This window comes from Rana temporaria, chromosome 6, assembly GCF_905171775.1.
Source record: "Rana temporaria chromosome 6, aRanTem1.1, whole genome shotgun sequence".
Classification (NCBI taxonomy): Eukaryota; Metazoa; Chordata; class Amphibia; order Anura; family Ranidae; genus Rana; species Rana temporaria.
The window spans coordinates 130,337,732-130,358,012 of record NC_053494.1 but is presented as its reverse complement, the minus strand read 5'-3'; the positions used below and the strand labels follow the sequence as shown (position 1 = coordinate 130,358,012).

General features: G+C 39.8%; 1 protein-coding gene and 1 non-coding gene across 2 annotated transcripts in view; both read left to right on the top strand.

Moving 5' to 3' along the window:
- Positions 1-20,281, top strand: part of PTH2R (parathyroid hormone 2 receptor) — a 359,186-nt gene that overhangs the window by 104,288 nt on the left and 234,617 nt on the right. The window contains exons 5-6 of the mRNA XM_040358482.1: positions 3,728-3,825; positions 16,373-16,559. Of these exons, the coding sequence (XP_040214416.1) occupies positions 3,728-3,825; positions 16,373-16,559 (285 nt within the window). The remainder of the gene's footprint in view (positions 1-3,727; positions 3,826-16,372; positions 16,560-20,281) is intronic.
- On the top strand, positions 13,850-13,956 carry LOC120944561. Its single transcript, XR_005750423.1, has one exon. It is a non-coding gene; the product is annotated as a U6 spliceosomal RNA (small nuclear RNA).

Sequence of the window (20,281 nt, the reverse complement as noted above, 5' to 3'; positions counted from 1 at the left end):
CAATACTCTGCAATACCCCCGCACCATACTCTGCAATACCCCCGCACCAATACTCTGCAATACCCCCGCACCAATACTTTGCAATACCCCGGCCAATATTCTGCAATACCCCCCACACAATACTCTGCAATACCCCCCACACAATACTCTGCAATACCCCCGCACCATACTCTGCAATACCCCCCACACAATACTCTGCAATACCCCCCACACAATACTCTGCAATACCCCCCACACAATACTCTGCAATACCCCCGCACCAATACTCTGCAATACCCCCGCACCAATACTCTGCAATACCCCCGCACCATACTCTGCAATACCCCCGCACCAATACTCTGCAATACCCCCGCACCAATACTCTGCAATACCCCCGCACCAATACTCTGCAATACCCCCGCACCAATACTCTGCAATACCCCGGCCAATACTTTGCAATACCCAGAAAATACTCTGGGGAAAAAAATGTGTTTTAACCACTTCCCGCCCACGTCATATGAGGTCCTTGACTTTGTGCAGGGATATCTAAATGATGCCTGCAGCTACAGGCATCATTCAGATATCATTTTTTTCAGCCGGCGATTCTCTACACCATAAGAACGATCATGGCGGCTGTTCCGCCTCTTGATCGTTCTTACGGGAGGCAAAAAGGGACGTCCCCACTCCCTTCGCCCTCCGGTGCTTCTTCTGACTCACCGCTGCGATCGAAGCCAGGATCGTTTTTTTTTCTTGTTTTTTTTCAGGCTTCCCAGCCTAGAGGTGAGATGTGGGGTCTTATTGACCCCATATCTCACTGTAAAGAGGACCTGTCATGCTATATTCCTATTACAAGGGATGTTTACATTCCTTGTAATTGGAATAAAAGTGATCAAAACATTTATTTTTGGGGAAAAACGTGTCAAACTAAAATAAATTAAGTAAAATGAACAATAAAAATAAAAAATAAATATTTAAAGCGCCCCTGTTCCCGCGTGCTCGTATACAGAAGCGAATGTGTACGTAAGTCCCGCCCACATATGAAAACTGAGTTCAAACCACACATGTGGGGTATCGCTGCGAACGTTAGAGCGAGAGCAATCATTTTGGCCCCAGACCTCCTCTGTAACTAAAAACATGTAACCAGTAAAAACATTTAAAACGTCACCTATGGGGATTTTTAAGTAGCGAAGTTTGGCGCCATTCCACAAGCGTGTGCAATATTGAAGGGTGACATGTTGGGTATCTATTTACTCGGCGTAACTTCGTCTTTCATATTATGCAAAAACATTGGGCTAACTTTAATGTTTTTTTTTTTAAAAAGCACAAAACTGTTTTATTTCCCAAAAAAATGCGTTCGAAAAATTGCTGTGCAAATACCATGCGCGATAAAAAGTTGCAACGACCGCCATTGTATTCTCTAGGGTCTTTGCTAAAAAAGCATATATAATGTTTTGGGGTTCTATGTAATTTTCTAGCAAATAAATGATGATTTTTACATGTAGGAGAGGAATGTCAGAATTGGTCTGGGTGTTCCAGAACGCCTGATGGTGCTCCCTGCATGTCGGGCCTCTGTATGTGGCCACGCTGTGTAAAAGTCTCACACATGTGGTATCGCCATACTCGGGAGGAATAGCAGAATGTGTTTTGGGGTGTAATTTGTGGTATGCATATGCTGTGTGTGAGAAATAACCTGCTAATATGAAACTTTTGTGGAAAAAAAAAAAAAAAAAAAAAAAACCTTGATTTTGCAAAGAATTGTGGGAAAAAATGACAACTTTAAAAAACTCACCATGCCTCTTTCTAAATACCTTGGAATGTCTTCTTTCCAAAAAGGGGTCATTTAGGGGGTATTTGTACTTTTCTGGCATGTTAGGGTCTCAAGAAATGAGATAGGCCGTCAGTACTTCAGATGTGATCAAATTGATCAATTTTCAGTAATTGGTACCATAGCTTGTAGACCCTATAACTTTCACCCAGACTAAATAATATCCAAATTTTTTTTTTTTTTTTACCAAAGATATGTAGCAGTATACATTTTAGGCCAAATTTATGAAGAAAAATTCATTTTTTGCAAAATCTTATAATAGAAATGAAGAAAAATTCATTTTTTTACAAAATTTTCGTTCTTTTTTCATTTATAGCGAAAAAAATAAAAACCGCAGAGGTGATCAAATACCACCAAAAGAAAGCTCTATTTGTGGGAAAAAAAGGACAAAAATTTCATTTGGTTACAGTGTTGTATGACTGAGTTATTGTCATTCAAAATGTGAGAGCACCGAAAGCTGAAAATTGGTCTGGTTATTAAGGGTGTTTAAGTGCCCAGTTGTCAAGTGGTTAAATATGTTTGCTTAAATGTACAGTCTAATACAAATTTTAGGTTTAGAGTCCCCACAATAGATGAACACAAACATATTACCAGTTTGTTTAGTGGTTAATTTTTTATGTAAGGCCTTTGACAATTTAATTACACAGGATTGTTTAAAATGTAAGCGGTCAACCAAGATAGCTCAACTGATATATGACATGGGTCACATAATCAATTTAACTAATCCCAGAGCTAGACTTACTGCTGTCTTAAAGGATAAATACATTTTCACTATGAATTATGCATTTGAACATGTCCCTTTAGCCTCTTCGAATAAAATGGATGACCTTCGGAGCACCTCAGTCCAAAGTCAAGCAAAATTGTCTGTTATCTCCTAGAACTGTATGTATATCATGCTTTGCTATCAGCAAGCCACTCCTGGCCACCAATTTTGGGTACTCTTTAGAAAGAGTTGACCTGCTCCTGGACTGAATGAGTTGGCCATGCTGACCCTTTTATTGAAAGTAGGGCAGGGTTATCTATTGCTGCAGATTAGTACTCACCTGACCAGAGGCAAAGGCAAACCAGTGAATTATAAATTGTTCCCAATTTTTTGCATGATTTTGCAAACTACCAACCAATAGTTAGTGATTCAGTCTGAACATGAATCCTGGGGATCTACCTCAAAAATAAGGTTAAGGTGAACTCAAACCTCATCCCCCAGAAATTACAAAATGCAAAATTAACACCAATCAACACAGGTATGTGTTCAGTTATGAAATGTATTGTTTAAATCAGCTAGTGCAATTATTTGATTTTGACTGGGTATCAGCATCTTGCAGCCCTTTGTACAGCAGAACTCAGGCTGGAATAGGCAGAATGGACACAATGAGCCACTCAAATGTGCTACAGGCTGACAGACGGATAGAGCAGAGTGAAGGACAAATTAGCTCATCAGTCTGCTGCTTCTCCTAAGTTGTAATATTTGATTCTTTCGTAAAACAATGTAAATTTCTGCACTGAATAGACAAAAAAATGTAATTATTTGGCACGTAAAACAGTTCTCATTCATCTTTCATCAAAAGCTAAAACGTAATAAATAATAATACAACTAGGATGTATATTATGAAGATAGTTAAAACAGTTTTTTACAATAAATTATTTATTTAAAGATTTTTATACATTGTACAAAATAAACCAAAGCCCTACAAAAAAATTCAAATATCAACTAAACAGGGATATATTTGAAATATACATAAGGCAAGGCATCTCAAAAAGAATCTGGAAGAAAGAAAGTTTGACACTACTTTTTAGTTCCATGCCATGTGTTACATTACGGCATGCAACCTTCAAACCTGTAATTGCCTCATATTTTACAACTGTAATATACATTTTGTATACACAAAAAATATATGTCTAACATATCCTTTTTTTTGTCAACAGAGAGAATTTTTTGAACGACTTTATGTTATGTACACAGTTGGATACTCCATTTCATTTTGCTCATTAGCAGTTGCTATCTTCATCATTGGATACTTCAGGTATGAATCTTAATTTTCCAGATTCTACAAGCACAGCTTATGTAGTCTAAGAAATGATTTATGTTGATCATGTAACTTCCCAAAGTATCATATTGAATAGCACATAGTGCAAAGCATAATAACTTATAGCAGGGGTTCCAAACTACAGCTTGAAGGTGAAATCGTCCTGCTGCAAAAGTTTACCAAGTCTGTATAATAATGCGGAAACCAGCAATCTCTGACCCTTCCCAAGTCATCAGTGTAGATTTCCCCATTCCTTTGCTGTGGTTGGTTGCTAGAACCACCAGCATCTTAACAACCAGTGATGCAATTGCCCCTCCCCCAGAAATTACAGGAGGACTGCACATACTCTATCCAGACCTGCTCCACCTCCTGACTTCCACCCTGTTGCTTTGCCACCTGAGAGGTAAGGGGAACTCTGCTGTGCACACATAGATGTAGGGGGACTCTTCTGAGCACTCCTGGATGTAAGGGGGAAGTTAACTATTAATATTATGATAATATACTAATGCTCTTGGCATGTAGTGATGATTAGGGATGAGCCCGATGTTCGGGTTGACTCTAACAGGGTGTCTGCCTGTTCGCGAATAGCGAACAATTTGGGGTGTTCGCGGCAAATTTGAAATCCCCGAAACACCCTTTAAAAGTCTATAGGAGAAATCAAAAGTGCTAATTTTAAAGGTTAATATGCAAGTTATTATCATAAAAAGTGTTTGGGGACCCTGGTCCTGCCCCATGGGACATGTATCAATGCCAAAAACACTTTAAAAACTTCAGTTTTTTCGGGGAGCAGTGATTTTAATAGTGCTTAATTTTGTATACACAAAAAAATTTTGGTTTGGGGTTCCCATTAATATTCATACCAGACTCAAAGGGCCTGGTATTGGACTGGAGGGGGGAACCCATGCCGTTATTTTTCAATGACTTTTATCTGTATTGCTGGCACCCGACAATTTATTATAGCCGCAACTTTTTTCCTTTAGAAATGTCATTTTGCGCAGGGACTGTTCTGAACACGGGAAAAATGCGCCACTTTACAGGCATACTATAGACACCCCACAGGTACGAAATTTAAAGGAATATTTCACGTTTATTGTTTCACTTTAAGCATTATTAACCACTTAACCCCCGGACTATATTACTGGTCAAAGACCAGGCCACTTTTTGCGATTCTGCACTGCGTCGCTTTAACTGACAATTGCGCGGTCGTGCAACGTGGTTCCCAAACAAAATTGGCGTCCTTTTTTTCCCACAAAAATAGAGCTTTATTTTGGTGGCATTTTATCACCTCTGCGGTTTTTAGTTTTTGCGCTATAAACAAAAATAGAGCGAAATTTTGAAAAAAAAAAATATTTTTTACTTTTTGCTATAATAAATATCCCCCCAAAAATATATATATATATATATATATATTTTTTATCCTCAGTTTAGGCCGATACGTATTCGTCTACATATTTTTTGTAAAAAAAAAATCGCAATAAGCGTTTATTGATTGGTTTGCGCAAAAGTTATAGCGTTTTATAGTTTTAAGGCATTTTTCTTAATATTTTTATTTTAGCGATTTTTATCGGTACTGCGACATTATGGCGGATACTTCGGACACTTTTGACACATTTTTGGGACCATTGGCATTTTTATAGTGATCAGTGCTATAAAAATGCATTGATTACTATAAAAATGCCACTGGCAGTGAAGGGGTTAACACTAGGGGGCGAGGAAGGGGTTAATCATGTTCCCTGGGTGTGTTCTAACTGAAGGGTGGGGACTGACATGGGGAAATGACAAATCACTGTTCATACATTGTATGAACAGACGATAAGTCATTTCCCCCCCTGGCAGGACTGGGAGCTGTGTGTTTACATGCACCCCTATTGGCTGCTCGGCGAGATGACGTATAGCTACGTGATCTCGCCCAGCAGAGCCGACCTGCCGCCGTATAACTGCGGCGGCTGGTCGGCAAACAGTAAAATCACTGCTCCCGAAAAAAATTAAATAAAACATATATTTTTTTTGCATTGATACATGTCCCCTGGGGCAGGTCCCAGGTCCCTAAACACTTTTTATGACATCAACTTGCATATTAACCTTTAAAATTAGCACACTTTTAACAGTGTTTGCGTTTTTTTTACCTGTTCTTGTAAACATGTTCTGCTGCGAACCGAACCGGGGGGTGTTCGGCTCATCCCTAGTGATGATGTATGTAATTGTGTTCACCAACCTAAATTATAGAGCTGCTGGTTGAGTGTAGGTTGTAGAGAACACCTTCAAAAACACAGCACTGTTCTTAAATACATGTGTACATTTCTGTCCTCTTATGCAGGATCTACAATACAGGATCCACAGTGCTGTGCTCCCCTTCTGTGTTTCCTCACTCACCAGCGGTGGTTGACTCTAATGCCTTGTACACACGATCGGTTTTCCCGGGGGTAAAAAGTCCGCCAGGAAAACCGAGGGGAAAACCGAGAACCTGCTCGGTAGCTTTTTCCCCCTACACACGGACGAGGTTCCCGGCAGCAAAACTGCCATGAGAGCTTTGGTCGGGAAACCCGGCCGTGTGTATGCTCCACCGCAGGTTTTCCCCATAAGTAAACTGCCGGCTTAAAAAACGCTGGGAAAAAAGAGAACATGTTCTCATTTTTCCCGCCGGGATTCCCGACGGTTTTCATGTCGGGAAAACTGCGATGGAGCATACACATGGCTGGTTTTCCCAGCCAAAAGCTGTCATGGCAGTTTTCCCGATGGGAAAACCGGTCGTGTGTACGAGGCATTAGAGTCAAAATGGCATATTAATATCCAGATAAATTGGATAGCTTTTTTCCTTTGCCCTCCTCTACTCTTTTAATGTGATGGTCAGGATCAATGCAATATATTTTTACCATAAAGGATGATCATAGAAGAGATATTTATAGCATAATACTGTTTGACATTATTGAAATATTAAATGCAATTACACTTACAAATATGACTGTATAAGCATTTGATATCAAGTGGGATCACCGCCTCAGCATGCGTTCCAGCTACCGGAAATCATGTCACTATACATTCCCGCTTGGCACATTTCACCCCTTCCACCGGCTGTTTTCAGAAGCTCAATGTTCTGGTTTCAATATTTTGATGTGCTCAGCACTGTGGATCCTGCACTGAGAAAGGAGCATTTGCACCAGCACTTTGAAACTGCACTTATCATTTTCTTATGTGGATTTATGGACTTTATTAGTTGTGGTTGGCACTAGTGCACTTGATTTATTTATTTGGACTTAAAATGTTTGATATATTTTTTTGTAAGAGCACAGAAATGTATGCACTAGTGTACTTTATACATTTAAATTGATGAATTTTGGTATATTTATTTATAAGAGCATATAAATATATGCTTGTATTTAGGAGAAGCGTTGTGTTTTTAAAATGAAAAAAAGTTATTTATTCATTTAAAATGAATGCATTTATTTAAAAAATAAAAAAAAATTCAACCCATTTTTAAAATAATAATAAAAAATTAACAAGAATAAAAAGCCACTGACACTGTTCACTGACACCATCCATAGCCCCCCCCCCTTCTCAGTTTCAGATCTGCCCCTGAAAATGACCCAGAATTCTGTTATCCCCCATATAGAGCCCCATTGCCTGTAAGATACAGGAGTTTTATGATTACATTAACCATTGTAGAAGATGTGCTGTGCAGGGGGAATTCGTGGAGTATGTAGGGGGTATTGCATAAGAGTGTACAGGGGGTAGTGTTCAGCTAAGAAGACATTTGTTGCACCTGTTATATTGTGTTATTTATTAAAACATTTATTTTGGAAACATACCATTGTTGCACTTTCTTTAACCATTTGACCTCCAGAAGACTTACCCCCCTTCACCACCAGGCCATTTTTTTTTGCGATATGGCACTGCATTGCTTTAATTGATCATTGTGCAGTCATGCAACTCTGTGCCCAAATACAACTTTTTTCATTTTTTCCCCACAAATAGAGCTTTCTTTTGGTTGTATTTGATCACCACTATGTTTTTTTTTTTTTTGCACCATAAACAAAAACATTTCTGCTATAAAAAATATGTATATATATATATATATATATATATATATATATATATATATATATATATAGTACATAATTGTGCACAAGAGGGCCGCCCTGCAGCAGTAAATCTGCTATGAGGCAGAACGGAAGTGGGTAATGTAGGTTTATTTTTTTTATTTTCAAAACGTATTTAACATTGATTTTGAACTTGGTGTAGAGAAATTCTGGGATGTAATGTGTGCAGTGCAATATGTAGGTGTGGCTTTGTGTGGGTGTGACTTGAGTGTGGGCATGGACATAGGGAGCCCCATAATCTCCTATTGCCCGAGGGCCCCATGGTATGTCATTCCACTCCTGACTTGTACCATCTCCACTGGCACATGATTGTCATATTATGTTCTGAATAAGTTAACTTTTAATTAGTGTTAACTTTTAAATGGCATTACTGCCAGACAGTTGTACACCTACATTTGTAAAGGAATTAGTAGCATTATTGTGTACTAACCAAAACAAACGAAGAGTGATGAGCATTCATATCTGGAGTAATTTATCTACTTCCTTGGTATATTTATTTTCACCTTATACAAGCATCTAATATTAATATGCATTTTTTAGAAAAGGTCAGTCAGTTATTTGACAGCTTGAGTAATGAGCTATTTATGTATATCAATTGTCCTTGACATTTTTATTTTCTTCTTGATAGGGAACTCTTATCATAAGGACCCCATGTTGCTCTCTGCTTTTTTTTTGTCGCAGTTATGTATTTTAAGTGCTCCCCATTGAGTATAAATTAGCCTTATGGATTTTAAATTGGTTGGAACCCCTGGGACTTACAGTGAAAAGACATTTGCAAAGAGATTGCAGTAAGATACTTTAAGGATGACTAAGCCTTAGCCCTAGGTGAATGAATTAAATTACTTTTCAAAAGTTCTTACAGAATTGCACATACCTAGCCAGTGTAACTCTGTTCTACTATTCAGAACATTAATAATATACATTTCAATTCATTGGTATGAGACTTAATAGAAAATATTGATCTTGCTTACTCTAATTATTGCTCTGAGTCAACTCCCCCGATAAGTAAAAATTAGCCTTATGGATTTTAAGTTGACTGGGACCTCTGAGACTCACAGTGATTAGACATTTATAAAAAGATTGCAGAAAAACACTTTAAGGATGACTAATCTTAGCTCTAGCTGATTGTGTCAAAAGACTGTTTAACAGTTCTTGCAGAAGGTAGTCAATGGAATTGTGTTTTACTCTCAAAAACATTAGTTGTTAACATTTCATTTCATTAGTATGAGTCTCAACAGAAATTATTGATTTTGTGTACTCTATTATTGCTGTGGGTTACTCTCTATAACATCTAAGGGCACTGACGTGTTTCGTTATTGATATTTTAAATAGATTATTGAACAGATTACCAAAAATTATTTATTGATACCATGTTCCCCATTTTTCTGTCCAATAAATGTAATATATATTTTACAGTATGCCAATTAGTTATTTTTAGTTGAGGGGTTTAAGTGTAAGTTTCAACACTAGTTCAAAAGGTTAAACCTTCATCAATCTCATACTGTAAATGTTCTGGTTTACAGGGGATGTTCTTGATTTGTGGTGGATTATTTTTGAGAATGAGAGGGCATTTAAAATTATTTTTCAAAGCAAATTTTGAACATTTCAGTATTTGGGTTGGAACAAGTAAGTTAAATGACCTGTTAAAGGTAATTTACTGTATGAGTAGAACATGTTCACTTTGCAGGGGAGTTTTCACTTTGAAAGGGAATTGTCACTTAGCTTAGTGAATATGGTAAAAATTTACTTTGGAAAGAATACCCAATCACAAGGAAGGAAAATTAAGAAAATAAAAACAGGTATATTTGCTTGCACTTGATTGGATTATTAAAGGGTCACTAAAGAAAAAAAAATTGGGCTGAAATGACTGTTTACAGGGTATAGAGACATAAAAGTTAACTGATTCCTTTTAAAAATGATTACAAATAGATTAAAATCAATCAAATAATGTGCCTGCAGGTTAGTTTAAAAAAAAAACAAAAAAAACAAATCCAGGGCAGTGTTTTGTTTTTAAAATTAATCTGATTGGTTCTGTTAAGTTTTAGACACACAGTAATGACAGCTTAGACCACAGTGAAAAGCTCCCAGTACTATGGTTATAAGGAAACAGACAACCAGGAAGTGTGGAGATCAGAGCAGTTTTACAGCAACATCTAAGCAAAAACAAGCAATGAGGACATGAAACCAGGACTGCAGTAAGGTAAAGGAAGCTATTTAGCTAAAAAAAAAAATCCTTTAGTGATCCTTTAAGGTCTACAAAGCTTCACTCTATGTAAATTATACATGCTTTACTCATTAAAGTTGAAGTTTAGTTCTGTTTTTTTTTTTTATCTACAGCAGCAGGCACATATCTTACTTGTAATCAAGTATGTTCCATGTCTTGGAGACTGAAGAAGTCTTCTCCTATGTGATACGCTTCACAGCTCTGAACTTCCAGCACTGCAGGAATAGTATAGCACTCTCCTAGATACAGTAGGTGCTAGGATTATCTAGATTTAGCGCTGGCTCACTGTGTTTAGTGGAGCTGTGTGTGTGTTTTGTTAGGTAAATTTAGTTTGCCTCGCTGTAACCAGTGCAGCTGCCTTTGATCAGTTAGGTCTGTCTAGTTTCTCAGCTGCTGCTAGTTTGACAATGCAAATAGCAGAATGAATATTTATACAGCCCTGGCCAATCCCAGGGAGCAGGACCCTGAAGGCTGCTGGGAGTCTGTATAAATTCTCGAAGACACTGAGCTTCTGGGTCTTTTCCCTCAGAGGATCAGTCCAGTCTGAAGGGATTGCTGCTCTCCAAGACAACGCTATAGAGAGCTGACTGAGGAGCTGTCTGCTGAAGATCTAGTGTGGTATCACTGGGGAAAAGAGTCGCTTGAAAATTGGTAGGAGGCAACCAGCTGTCCCTGGACATTGTGTGAGTACAGACTGCTGAGAGAGATATTAGAGACTTTTCGTCTTCTGTCACGCATCTTGTGCTAAAGAGTCAGCTGTGTGTTTGTACTAAAGGGGCCGTCGGCTGTGCCCTGTAGAGCTCAGTCGATCTGATTCTATTTGAAGGGACTGTGCTCTAAAGAAGGAAGTCTGCAATTAACTATTTCCACTACAAAGTTCACAGTTGGTTATAAGCAAGAACTTCTGCTTCAGCTGTTTAGAAAGGAGTTTATTGTCCACAGCCTATACATAGTTCTCTTTTAGAGTATCCCACTCAATTTCCTCAAACCTATCCCAGTTACTCCAAACCTTAAGAGTTTTAATTTGTATGCAATCAAGCAGGCCCTTGCACTACATGGTTTTGTTAAATCTGAAGACAAAAATCTGTAGAAAATCGAATAGTGTGTATGGGGTCTTAAACTGTCTCTGGAAGAGAAGAGTGTCTGTGAGCGTGTTGAGGGCAATCCACTGTGAAAGAACCTGGTCAAATCGCCAGCGACTCTTTTGGGAGTAATCGCTACAATAATTTTAATAATATAACTTTTTCAGTGGAGGAGAGAGTAGGAGGGAGTGGACTGCTGTCTGGAGCTTTTGAAATGTTACACCTGGAAGACTTAACTCCCACAGCGTTCAGAACTGTGAAGAGGACTGGGCATCTCAGGCCTTCAAGAGGTGGGGTATTCTTTATTACAGTTAACCGCTTGCCAACCACTGCACGACTATTTACGTTGGCAGAATGGCACGGCCGTGCATATGAACGTACCCATACGTCCCCTTTAAAATGCTGTGAGCTCCATGAGTGTGACCGCGGGTCTTGAGAACTCGATGTCCGCCGGTGTCCCGTGATCGTTTCATGCAGCTGCAGAACGGGGGATGCCTGTTTAAACAAGGCATCTGCCTGTTCTGCCTTGTGACAGGACACTGATCTTCTGCACCCTGTCATCGGGAGCAGCGATCAGTGTCATGTCACAGTAATCCCAGCCCCCACACAGTTAGAATCACCCCCTAGGACACACTTAACCCCTTCCTCGCCCCTACTGCTTAACCCCTTCCCTGCCAGTATAATTTACACAGTAATCAGGTGCATTTCTATAGTACTAATCGCTATATAAATAACAATAGTCTCAAAATAGCGTCAAAAGCATCCAATGTGTCTGCCATAATGTCACAGTCACGATAAAAATGGCTGATCGCCGCCATTACTAATGAAAATAATAACAAAATACCATAAAACTATCCCTATTTTGTAGAAGCTTTAACTTTTGCGCAAACCAATGAATGTATGCTTATTGCGATTTTTTTTACCAAGAATATGTAGAAGAATATGTATCGGCCTAAACTGTGTAAAAAAAAAAAAGTTTTTTTATATCTTTTTTGGAGATATTTATTATAGAAAAAAGTTAAAAATATTGTTTGTTTTTTTTTTCAAAAATGTCGCTCTTTTTTTGTTTATAGCGGGAAAAAAAAGCAGAGGTGATCAAATACCACCAAAAGAAAGCTCTATTTGTGGGGAAAAAACAATGTTAATTTTGTTGAGGAGCCACGTCGCATGACCGCGTAATTGTCAGTTACAACGACACAGTGCTGAATCGCAAAAAATGGCCTGGTCATTGGGCAGCCAAATCCTCCGGGGCTAAAGTGGATGTAAACCCAATTCCTGAAATTTGGGCTGGGCACATCTGCGGTGTTTTCTTAGCTCTCTCCAAAGCCCATCTGTTTCTTCTGTCCAGAAGCTCTGTTATCAGCCTGATAACTTTTGAAAAGTTCTCCAAGATGGGAGATAAAAGCAGCCTGAAGTTTGTGTCGTGGTTGGTTGCGATAAATAAATTAGCAGACTGCTGCTCGATTCAGAGCAGAGCTCTGCATATTACTTCCTTCCTTTGCCAATGAGGAGAGGTGGTGTGTGCCTTTCCTCCAATCAGCTGTCTTGGCTGTATGTCAACAATCCACTCTCAGTGCTGAATAGGAAGAGAAAATCTGTAACAGAATGTCTAAAGAATATATACCGTATTTGCCGGCGTATAAGACGACTGGGCGTATAAGACGACCCCCTAATTTTCCAGCTAAAATGTTGGTTTTGGGATATACTCACCATATAAGACGACCCCCCTCCGACTAGTCTGTCTGGAAGCTGAGGGGTAACCGGAACAACCGCTGACAGGAAAAAACGCTGACAGAAACAGGCTTTTTTCAAATCTCACTGTGCCATTACATTACATTACATGCCTCACTGTGCCATTACGCCTGCCTCACTGAGCCAGTATGCCTGCCTCACTGTGCCAGTATGCCTGCCTCACTGTGCCAATATGCCTGCCTCACTGTGCCAGTATGCCTGCCTCACTGTGCCAGTATGCCTGCCTCACTGTGCCAGTATGCCTGCCTCACTGTGCCATTATGCCTGCCTCACTGTGCCATTATGCCTGTCTCACTGTGCCAGTATGCCTACCTCACTGTGCCAGTCTCACTGTGCCATTATGCCTGCCTCAACAATCTCCCTACCTTCTCCTGTTTGCAGAGTTTCTCAGGCTGTGGGCTTCCATTATTCAAAAGCCGCGCCTCCTCCTCAGGCTGTTCCATGATAGGCGGAACACTAATTTTCCCAGCAGAGCCTCTGTCAGTGTTCCGCTTGTCACGGATGTCCTCTCGTCCGAGGCCGAGGATGAGAATGCATCCATGATAGGCAGAACACTGAACAGAGGCTCTGCTGGGAAAATGAGTGTTCCGCCTATCACGGAACAGCCTGAGGAGGAGGCGCGGCTTTTGAATAATGGACGCCGGCAGCCTTACAGACAGGTACCGGCGTATAAGACGACCCCCTAGTTTTGAGTAATTTTTTACATGCAAAAGGTCGTCTTATACGCCAGAAAATACGGTAAAGATGAAGACAGCAGGTATACTGTACATGTAAACTTATGTAGGGAGATTTGTTTTATGTGTATCATCTGAGGCTGTTTACTTCACTGGGTGTATGTGGGGGTTTAAATCTGCCATATGTGGCTAGTCCTCACTTCGGCAGGACATAACCTAAGATTGGAATGATACAGAGAAGATTAGCATGGCCCCTGCGCAAGGTTGATACGCACATTCATGAAGTGATCCATATTTTTTTTTTTGCATTTGGTGCTGATGTCACAATTGATATTGATATTCTTATTTTTATTTATTTTTTCTATGTGGATGGTACCATCAACTAGATGTGAACCCCCACTCTTTGAACTGTATTATGGTTGCACTTAAGTTGTTAATTTCTGTTTGTGTAACTTACTGTTAAATGTGATGTATTGGACAAAAAGTTATGAGGCCTATAGCAGTAGATAAGAAAGATTTTTATGCTAAGAAAACAAAGAAGGTGCACTGTCTCTTTAAATCATCAAATAAAGTGACAAATGTGCTTCAATATCATTAACCAACTAACGGCTGATAAATCATAAAATGTTTATTGTGCAATAACTCATCAGCCAAATAAAGTGCTATGTGCAATAACTCATAAATCAGTAAAGTGCTCTTGTGCCTGTCATTTGATATAACATACAAACGTCATAAATGTCCATAAATAGTGACAAAAAAATCCATCCAATGCCATTCCACTGTTGCTGTGAAGGATTACCAATCACAGCACCTCTGAGTGAAGTATCACCACCACCAACAGAGAGCGCTTACCAAAATGTTAACCCCACATTATAAGAAGTTAACATAGTATAGTTCTCCACTAATCCTCGGGACAGCGGTCAAATCGCTCCTTTCTTGGCTGAAGGCTGCAGTCTGGAGAGCAGGGAGTGGGAGCCTGACTGAGCTCACTCCACATTCAGAGACAAGGCACTGCGGTCCTCCCTCCCTCCCCAGTTACCAACAGACTGGACATTACAATATCACTGGCACTTTCCTTGTGGCTGAGACTATGGGGAGTGGAGGTAATTTGGTGCCATCCAATGATGCTACTTGGAGGTATGCCAGGGATTAGTGGAGAAGGGAAAAAGGAGGAGCAAAATAATTTGCTCCGCCCACCTATGGGGCCAGAGCAGACTAAATGTTAAATTTGACAGTTATTTGGTACAGTTTTTGAATAAAAGTTTTAAATTAATTGGCTAAAGGCATGTCACATGCTGTATGTGGCACGAGCTAGTCCATATATAAGGAATTATATCTGCGTAGGAGCAACAGCCAGCGGTGGACCAGCAAGGAATAAGGAGCATCCCACCCTCCCTCCCATCGTCGAGGCCCCTGTTATGTGATTTGGTCCTTTTCTCATGAAAAGGGACAGTTTTACAGATATTGAACATGTCATAGTATTAACTCGAGCTGTTATGGCTGAATTAAAGTGATAGTTTATGGTTGAAAGTAAGTGTGAGTTAATGTTATATAAAATGGACATGTTTATTATAATTTGGTAAATAAATAACCAATAATGAAGGGCCCCGACCATTCAAATCTATTGTAAAGTATTGTTTTTTATTGATTAATTGTATATAATTATAAATGTATTGTTCTGCATACGGTCCCATCTATGTTGATTTAACCTTTTATAATGTGGGCGTTAACTTTTTGGTAAGCAATCTCTGTTGGTGGTGGTGATCCTTCACTCAGAGGTGTTGTCCTTGGTAATTCGGCAATTCGGATGGAATTGGAATTGGATAGTAATCAATGAGTAAGTATTGTATGATGTATTAGTTGTAGTTGGTTCATAAATAGCACATTTGCCACTTTATTTTTTATTATATAAAGAGACAGCGCACCTTTTTTGTTTTCTTAGTTTTCTTTGTTTTCTTAGTTCACACATATCCTATATGCAGATATAATGATTGCCTGTTGCATGACACTGAGAGAAGGTTATTTTTGTTTTGTTTATAGTAAAAATGGTTACCTACACTCATCTTTAAACAAGAAACCATGCTGATTTATTTTATATTTGGTAACGACACTAAATAAAGGGATTTCTTGCAGCGTTTCTATAACTTAATTTCTTTTTAGTCATAACACTTTGTTCAGATCCATGCATGGGAAACCAGGGAATAAAATGATTCAATTTTCCAAGTGAAGTTTCAGTGTAATTTTGTTGTTGTCTTAAGAGGTTGACTATCACTGCAAGTTCAGGTGAGGTTCCCGGTTGGGTGTTTTGTCTGGTGTACTAGCTTTTTCTAGGCAGCTCTCCAAAAAAAAGTGGGAGGAGAGCACCAGACTGATGTGTATCCTGCATGCAGAATGTGCTTTATTTGTTGTTGAATTCATTAAAAAGCCAAGGATTCAAAGGGGCATCCTTCATAAGTGCTTAAAGATGCTCAACAGAATGAGATCTTTAGATAAGCATTCGTAAGCCCTGATGAAGTGGGCCCCTTGAAAATCCTCCAGGTGTGTAGGCTTTTGACTCAATGTCACAACGGAGAATGTACTTCAGCATCAACATTAGTGAAAGTGAGTCCATTCCAGAACAGTTTCCACTATGACTTATTCTAAGGGTATATTGTGATTTTTTTTTTTTACAAATGTACTTGACTTTAAAAATGATGTAAATATATATTTTCACAGGAGATTGCACTGTACCAGAAACTACATCCACATGCATCTGTTTGTTTCCTTTATGATGAGAGCTGCCAGCATCTTCATTAAGGACAAAGTGGTTCATACTCATATAGGAGTGAAGGAATTAGATGCAATGCTCATGGGTGACCTTAGAAGCATTATGGTTGCTCCTGTTCTGGATAAATCACAATATGTAAGTCAAAGACAAATGTTAACAGTTTCTATATTTATACACTTTTATGTAAAACCTAACTCCAGTCAAAACATTCCATCAACAACTAGTCTACTACAAGATAGTGATGTGATCACCACAGTATCACAGCTGAATATACATCTTTTCGGAATTGTGCACTCAGCCATAGCAAAACTCCACAAATAGAAACAAGCATATATCCCAACAAGCAAAGAAATATTTTCTGCCTTTATCCACTACACCCACTCAAGCCAGGAGAGAAGTAGGTGGGAGGACAAAGCTGAGGCCATAACCATGGCCCCAGCAAGCATGCCATGGGAGAATGAAAATTAAGAAAGATGAGAAAGGTCCCCAGTTAAATGCATCAAAATATTTCATGCACTCAGGAACTTGAAATGTTATCAAATCTTGCAGGGCATCCACTGTGTGCATAAACAGTATATTAAAAGGTAAGGCATTATTTAGGTGATTTTAACGCTGTATCCTGGCCAAGGCCAACAAGGCCCAGGCCTAGGGCAGCACTTTGCAGGGGGGCAGCACGGAAAGTGTCCCTGCTGGCTTGTGCTACACTGTTGGTGTAATGCAAACTGTTTCTAATTTTGACTATCCTATCATCCTGGATCACAAACCTTCCTCACTGTGCTATATATTTTCTGCTGTACCATTGCCATGGTTATATCTTCTTAGTCCTCTCCATAAAATTATCAGAAATTTGTGCTTGAAGTAGAACTATAGGCAACACTTTTTTTCCATTTTGGATAGAGTAAAGGAGGGTTATAACCCTTGTCAAATTTTTTTTACTATCCCTGTCCCATTGTAGAGATTTCCCTTCACTCTCTGCCCCATAGCTAAACAGGAAGTGATAGGAAATCTATGCAAATTAAGGGAATCCATTCTCCCCCCCCAGGCATTGAGAACTAGTGTCCCCACTCAAAAATGTCAGGGTGGGTTTTAAACAGAAAGGGGTGTGGCCTTGACTGGAAGGGGGTGGGTCATATTTAAATTAGGGGGTGCACAAGTTTAGTCAGGCCTATGGCAGCACAAAACCTAAATACACCACTGGGTGATTTATCTATTGGGATAGGGCAGGTAGAGAACATCCAGTGAAGGATTACCGCTCGACAGGAGTAAAAGAGAACCTCATGGAGAAATATAATATTTGCTAGATTTTGCGATATGCTTAGAACACACACCTTGGGGGTGAGTGGGACTGGAAATGTCATCAATTAAAAATCAATTTAATAATCTGAACCTAAAATTTGTTCACAGCAGGACAATCCTAGAAAAAATAGAACCGTATGCTCACACCCCTCCCATTTTTGTAAATATTTTATGATATCATTTGATGTGACAACACTGGAGAAATTGTAGAGCTTGTATAACAGTGTAAATTTGCTGTCCTCCCAAAATAACTCAACACACAGCCATTAATGTCTAAGCCACTGGCAACAAAAGTGAGTACACCCCTAAGTGAAAATGTCCAAATTGGGCCCAATTAGCCATTTTCCCTCACCGGAGTCATGTGACTTGATAGTGTTACATGATCTCAGGTGTGAATAGGAGGATCTTAAAAAAAGGGTTTCTTCACATAAAGATGGCCTAGGCTACAAGAAGTTTGCCAAGACCCTGAAACTGAGCTGCATCACGGTGGCCAAGACCATACATTGGTTTAACAGGATAGGTTTCATTCTGAGCAGTCCTTGCCATGGTAGACCAAAGAAGTTGCGTGCATGTGCTCAGTGTCTTATCCAGAGATTGTCTCTGGGAAATAGACATATGAGTTCTGCCAGTATTGCTGCAGAGGTTGAAGAGGTGGGGGTCAGGCTGTCAGTGCTAAGGCCATATGCCGCACACTGCATCAAATTGGTCTGCATGGCTGTCGTCCCAGAAGGAAGCCTCTTCTAAAGATAAAGGTGATGGACTGGCCAAGCATGTCTCCAGACCTAAACCCTGTGGGGCATCCTTAAATGGAAGGTGTAGTAGCACAAGGTCTCAACATCCATCAGCTCTGTGATGTTGCCATGGAGGAGTGGAAGAGGACTCCAGTGGCAACCTGTAAAGCTCTGGTGAACTCCATGCCCAAGAGGGTTAAAGCAGAGTTCTGCCTAAAAAAATATTAAAAGTCAGCAGCTACAAAAACTGCAGCTGCTGACTTTTAATAATCAGGCACTTACCTGTCCCAGGATCCAGCGATGCCTCCGCGCCTGTATTGAGGCTGTGGGCACCTGACTATGATCTCAAGTCATTGGCCGTGCAATCTTCGGGGACCTGTGACGGTCCCAGAAGATTGCAGGGAGGGAGGGGAGAATAGGTGAACTTCCTTCCGGCACCACGGAGCCCCGGAAGGAAATGGGAGCTGGAGCCCTCTAAAAAGAGGGTTTCCGCTCCCCCCAAAGAAATTACATGCCAAATGTGGAATGTCAGGGGGTCACCTTCCCTTAAAGCGGAAGTTCCATTTTTGGGTGGAACTCCGCTTTAAAGCAGTGCTGGAAAATAATAGTGGCCACCTTTTGCCCAATTTGGACATTAATGGCTGTGTGTTGAATTATTTTGAGGGGACAGCAAAAATACACTGTTATACAAGTTGTTCACTCACTACATTACATCGTAACAAAGTGTAATTTTTCACATGAAAAGATATAATAAAATATTTACAAAAATGTGAGGGGCGTACTCACTTTTGTGAGAAACTGTATATATATACACATACTGAATATGCTTTCAAGCTTCTCTTATAAGCAGAGCCCCATCAGTGGGAGATCTTTACCATTTTCTCACCTACACACGGAGCCAGGGTAGTCTTAAAAGCATCATGAGCCCAACATACCGAGTGCAGTGGCCAGTACTATGCAGTGTGCAGCCCAGAATGCAGAGTGCAAGGTTCAGGAATATGTCATTTACATCGCACATTGTGCAGCACTCAGGAGTTTATTCCAGCATAAGTTAATATGTAACATTCAACATTAAGGGGTAAGTAACATATAACACAGCATACAGAGTACGGCACTCAGAAGTATATAGTGTGCACCATACTGTACATGATAAACTCACAACTTCTGCTTAAGGCATCACTGAACTCTATGCACTGTGCTGCCCTCCTCCCCTATCGCCACCCAGCTTTAATCTTCCACAGTAAAAACCTTATCTGAGCAAACCCCCTAAAAAAGCAACCCTCCAATTCACCTTTGCACCCCCCATCCAAAGCTCATCTCATGCAGTGAAAACAAACATTGCAGGTGGCATCTGCACCTGGGAATCAGGCAAAAGATGGCACAGAGTGTGCAGATCACCATGCAGTGATCAGACCATATAAAAACATTGCACCCGGGACAGCTATCTATCTGTCCCATTCTTGTCCTGACCCTAATGTTAATCACAGTATGTGTTTAATGTACATTTCTTCATCATGTTCTATACATTGGGATGAACAACATGTTCATTGTACATAGATAGTGTGGGATATGTGTATTTGGCTATATTTTGTGTGGGCATGGTAGGAGTGCACAGTCCCTGCATTAAACTAGTACCCTTTTGGGCTGACCCAGTTGCTATAGTAAGCTTGCAGTGAGAACAACGGGCATCGTGAGCATTATACTTTTTGGCTGAACATTTTGCTTTGTGAGTAACATTTTGTGGTTGGATGTGACAATTAGCTATTACATTACTATAGGATAGCATAAGCTTTAAAAAACATTTAAAAAATAATCAGGTAAGTGATGGTA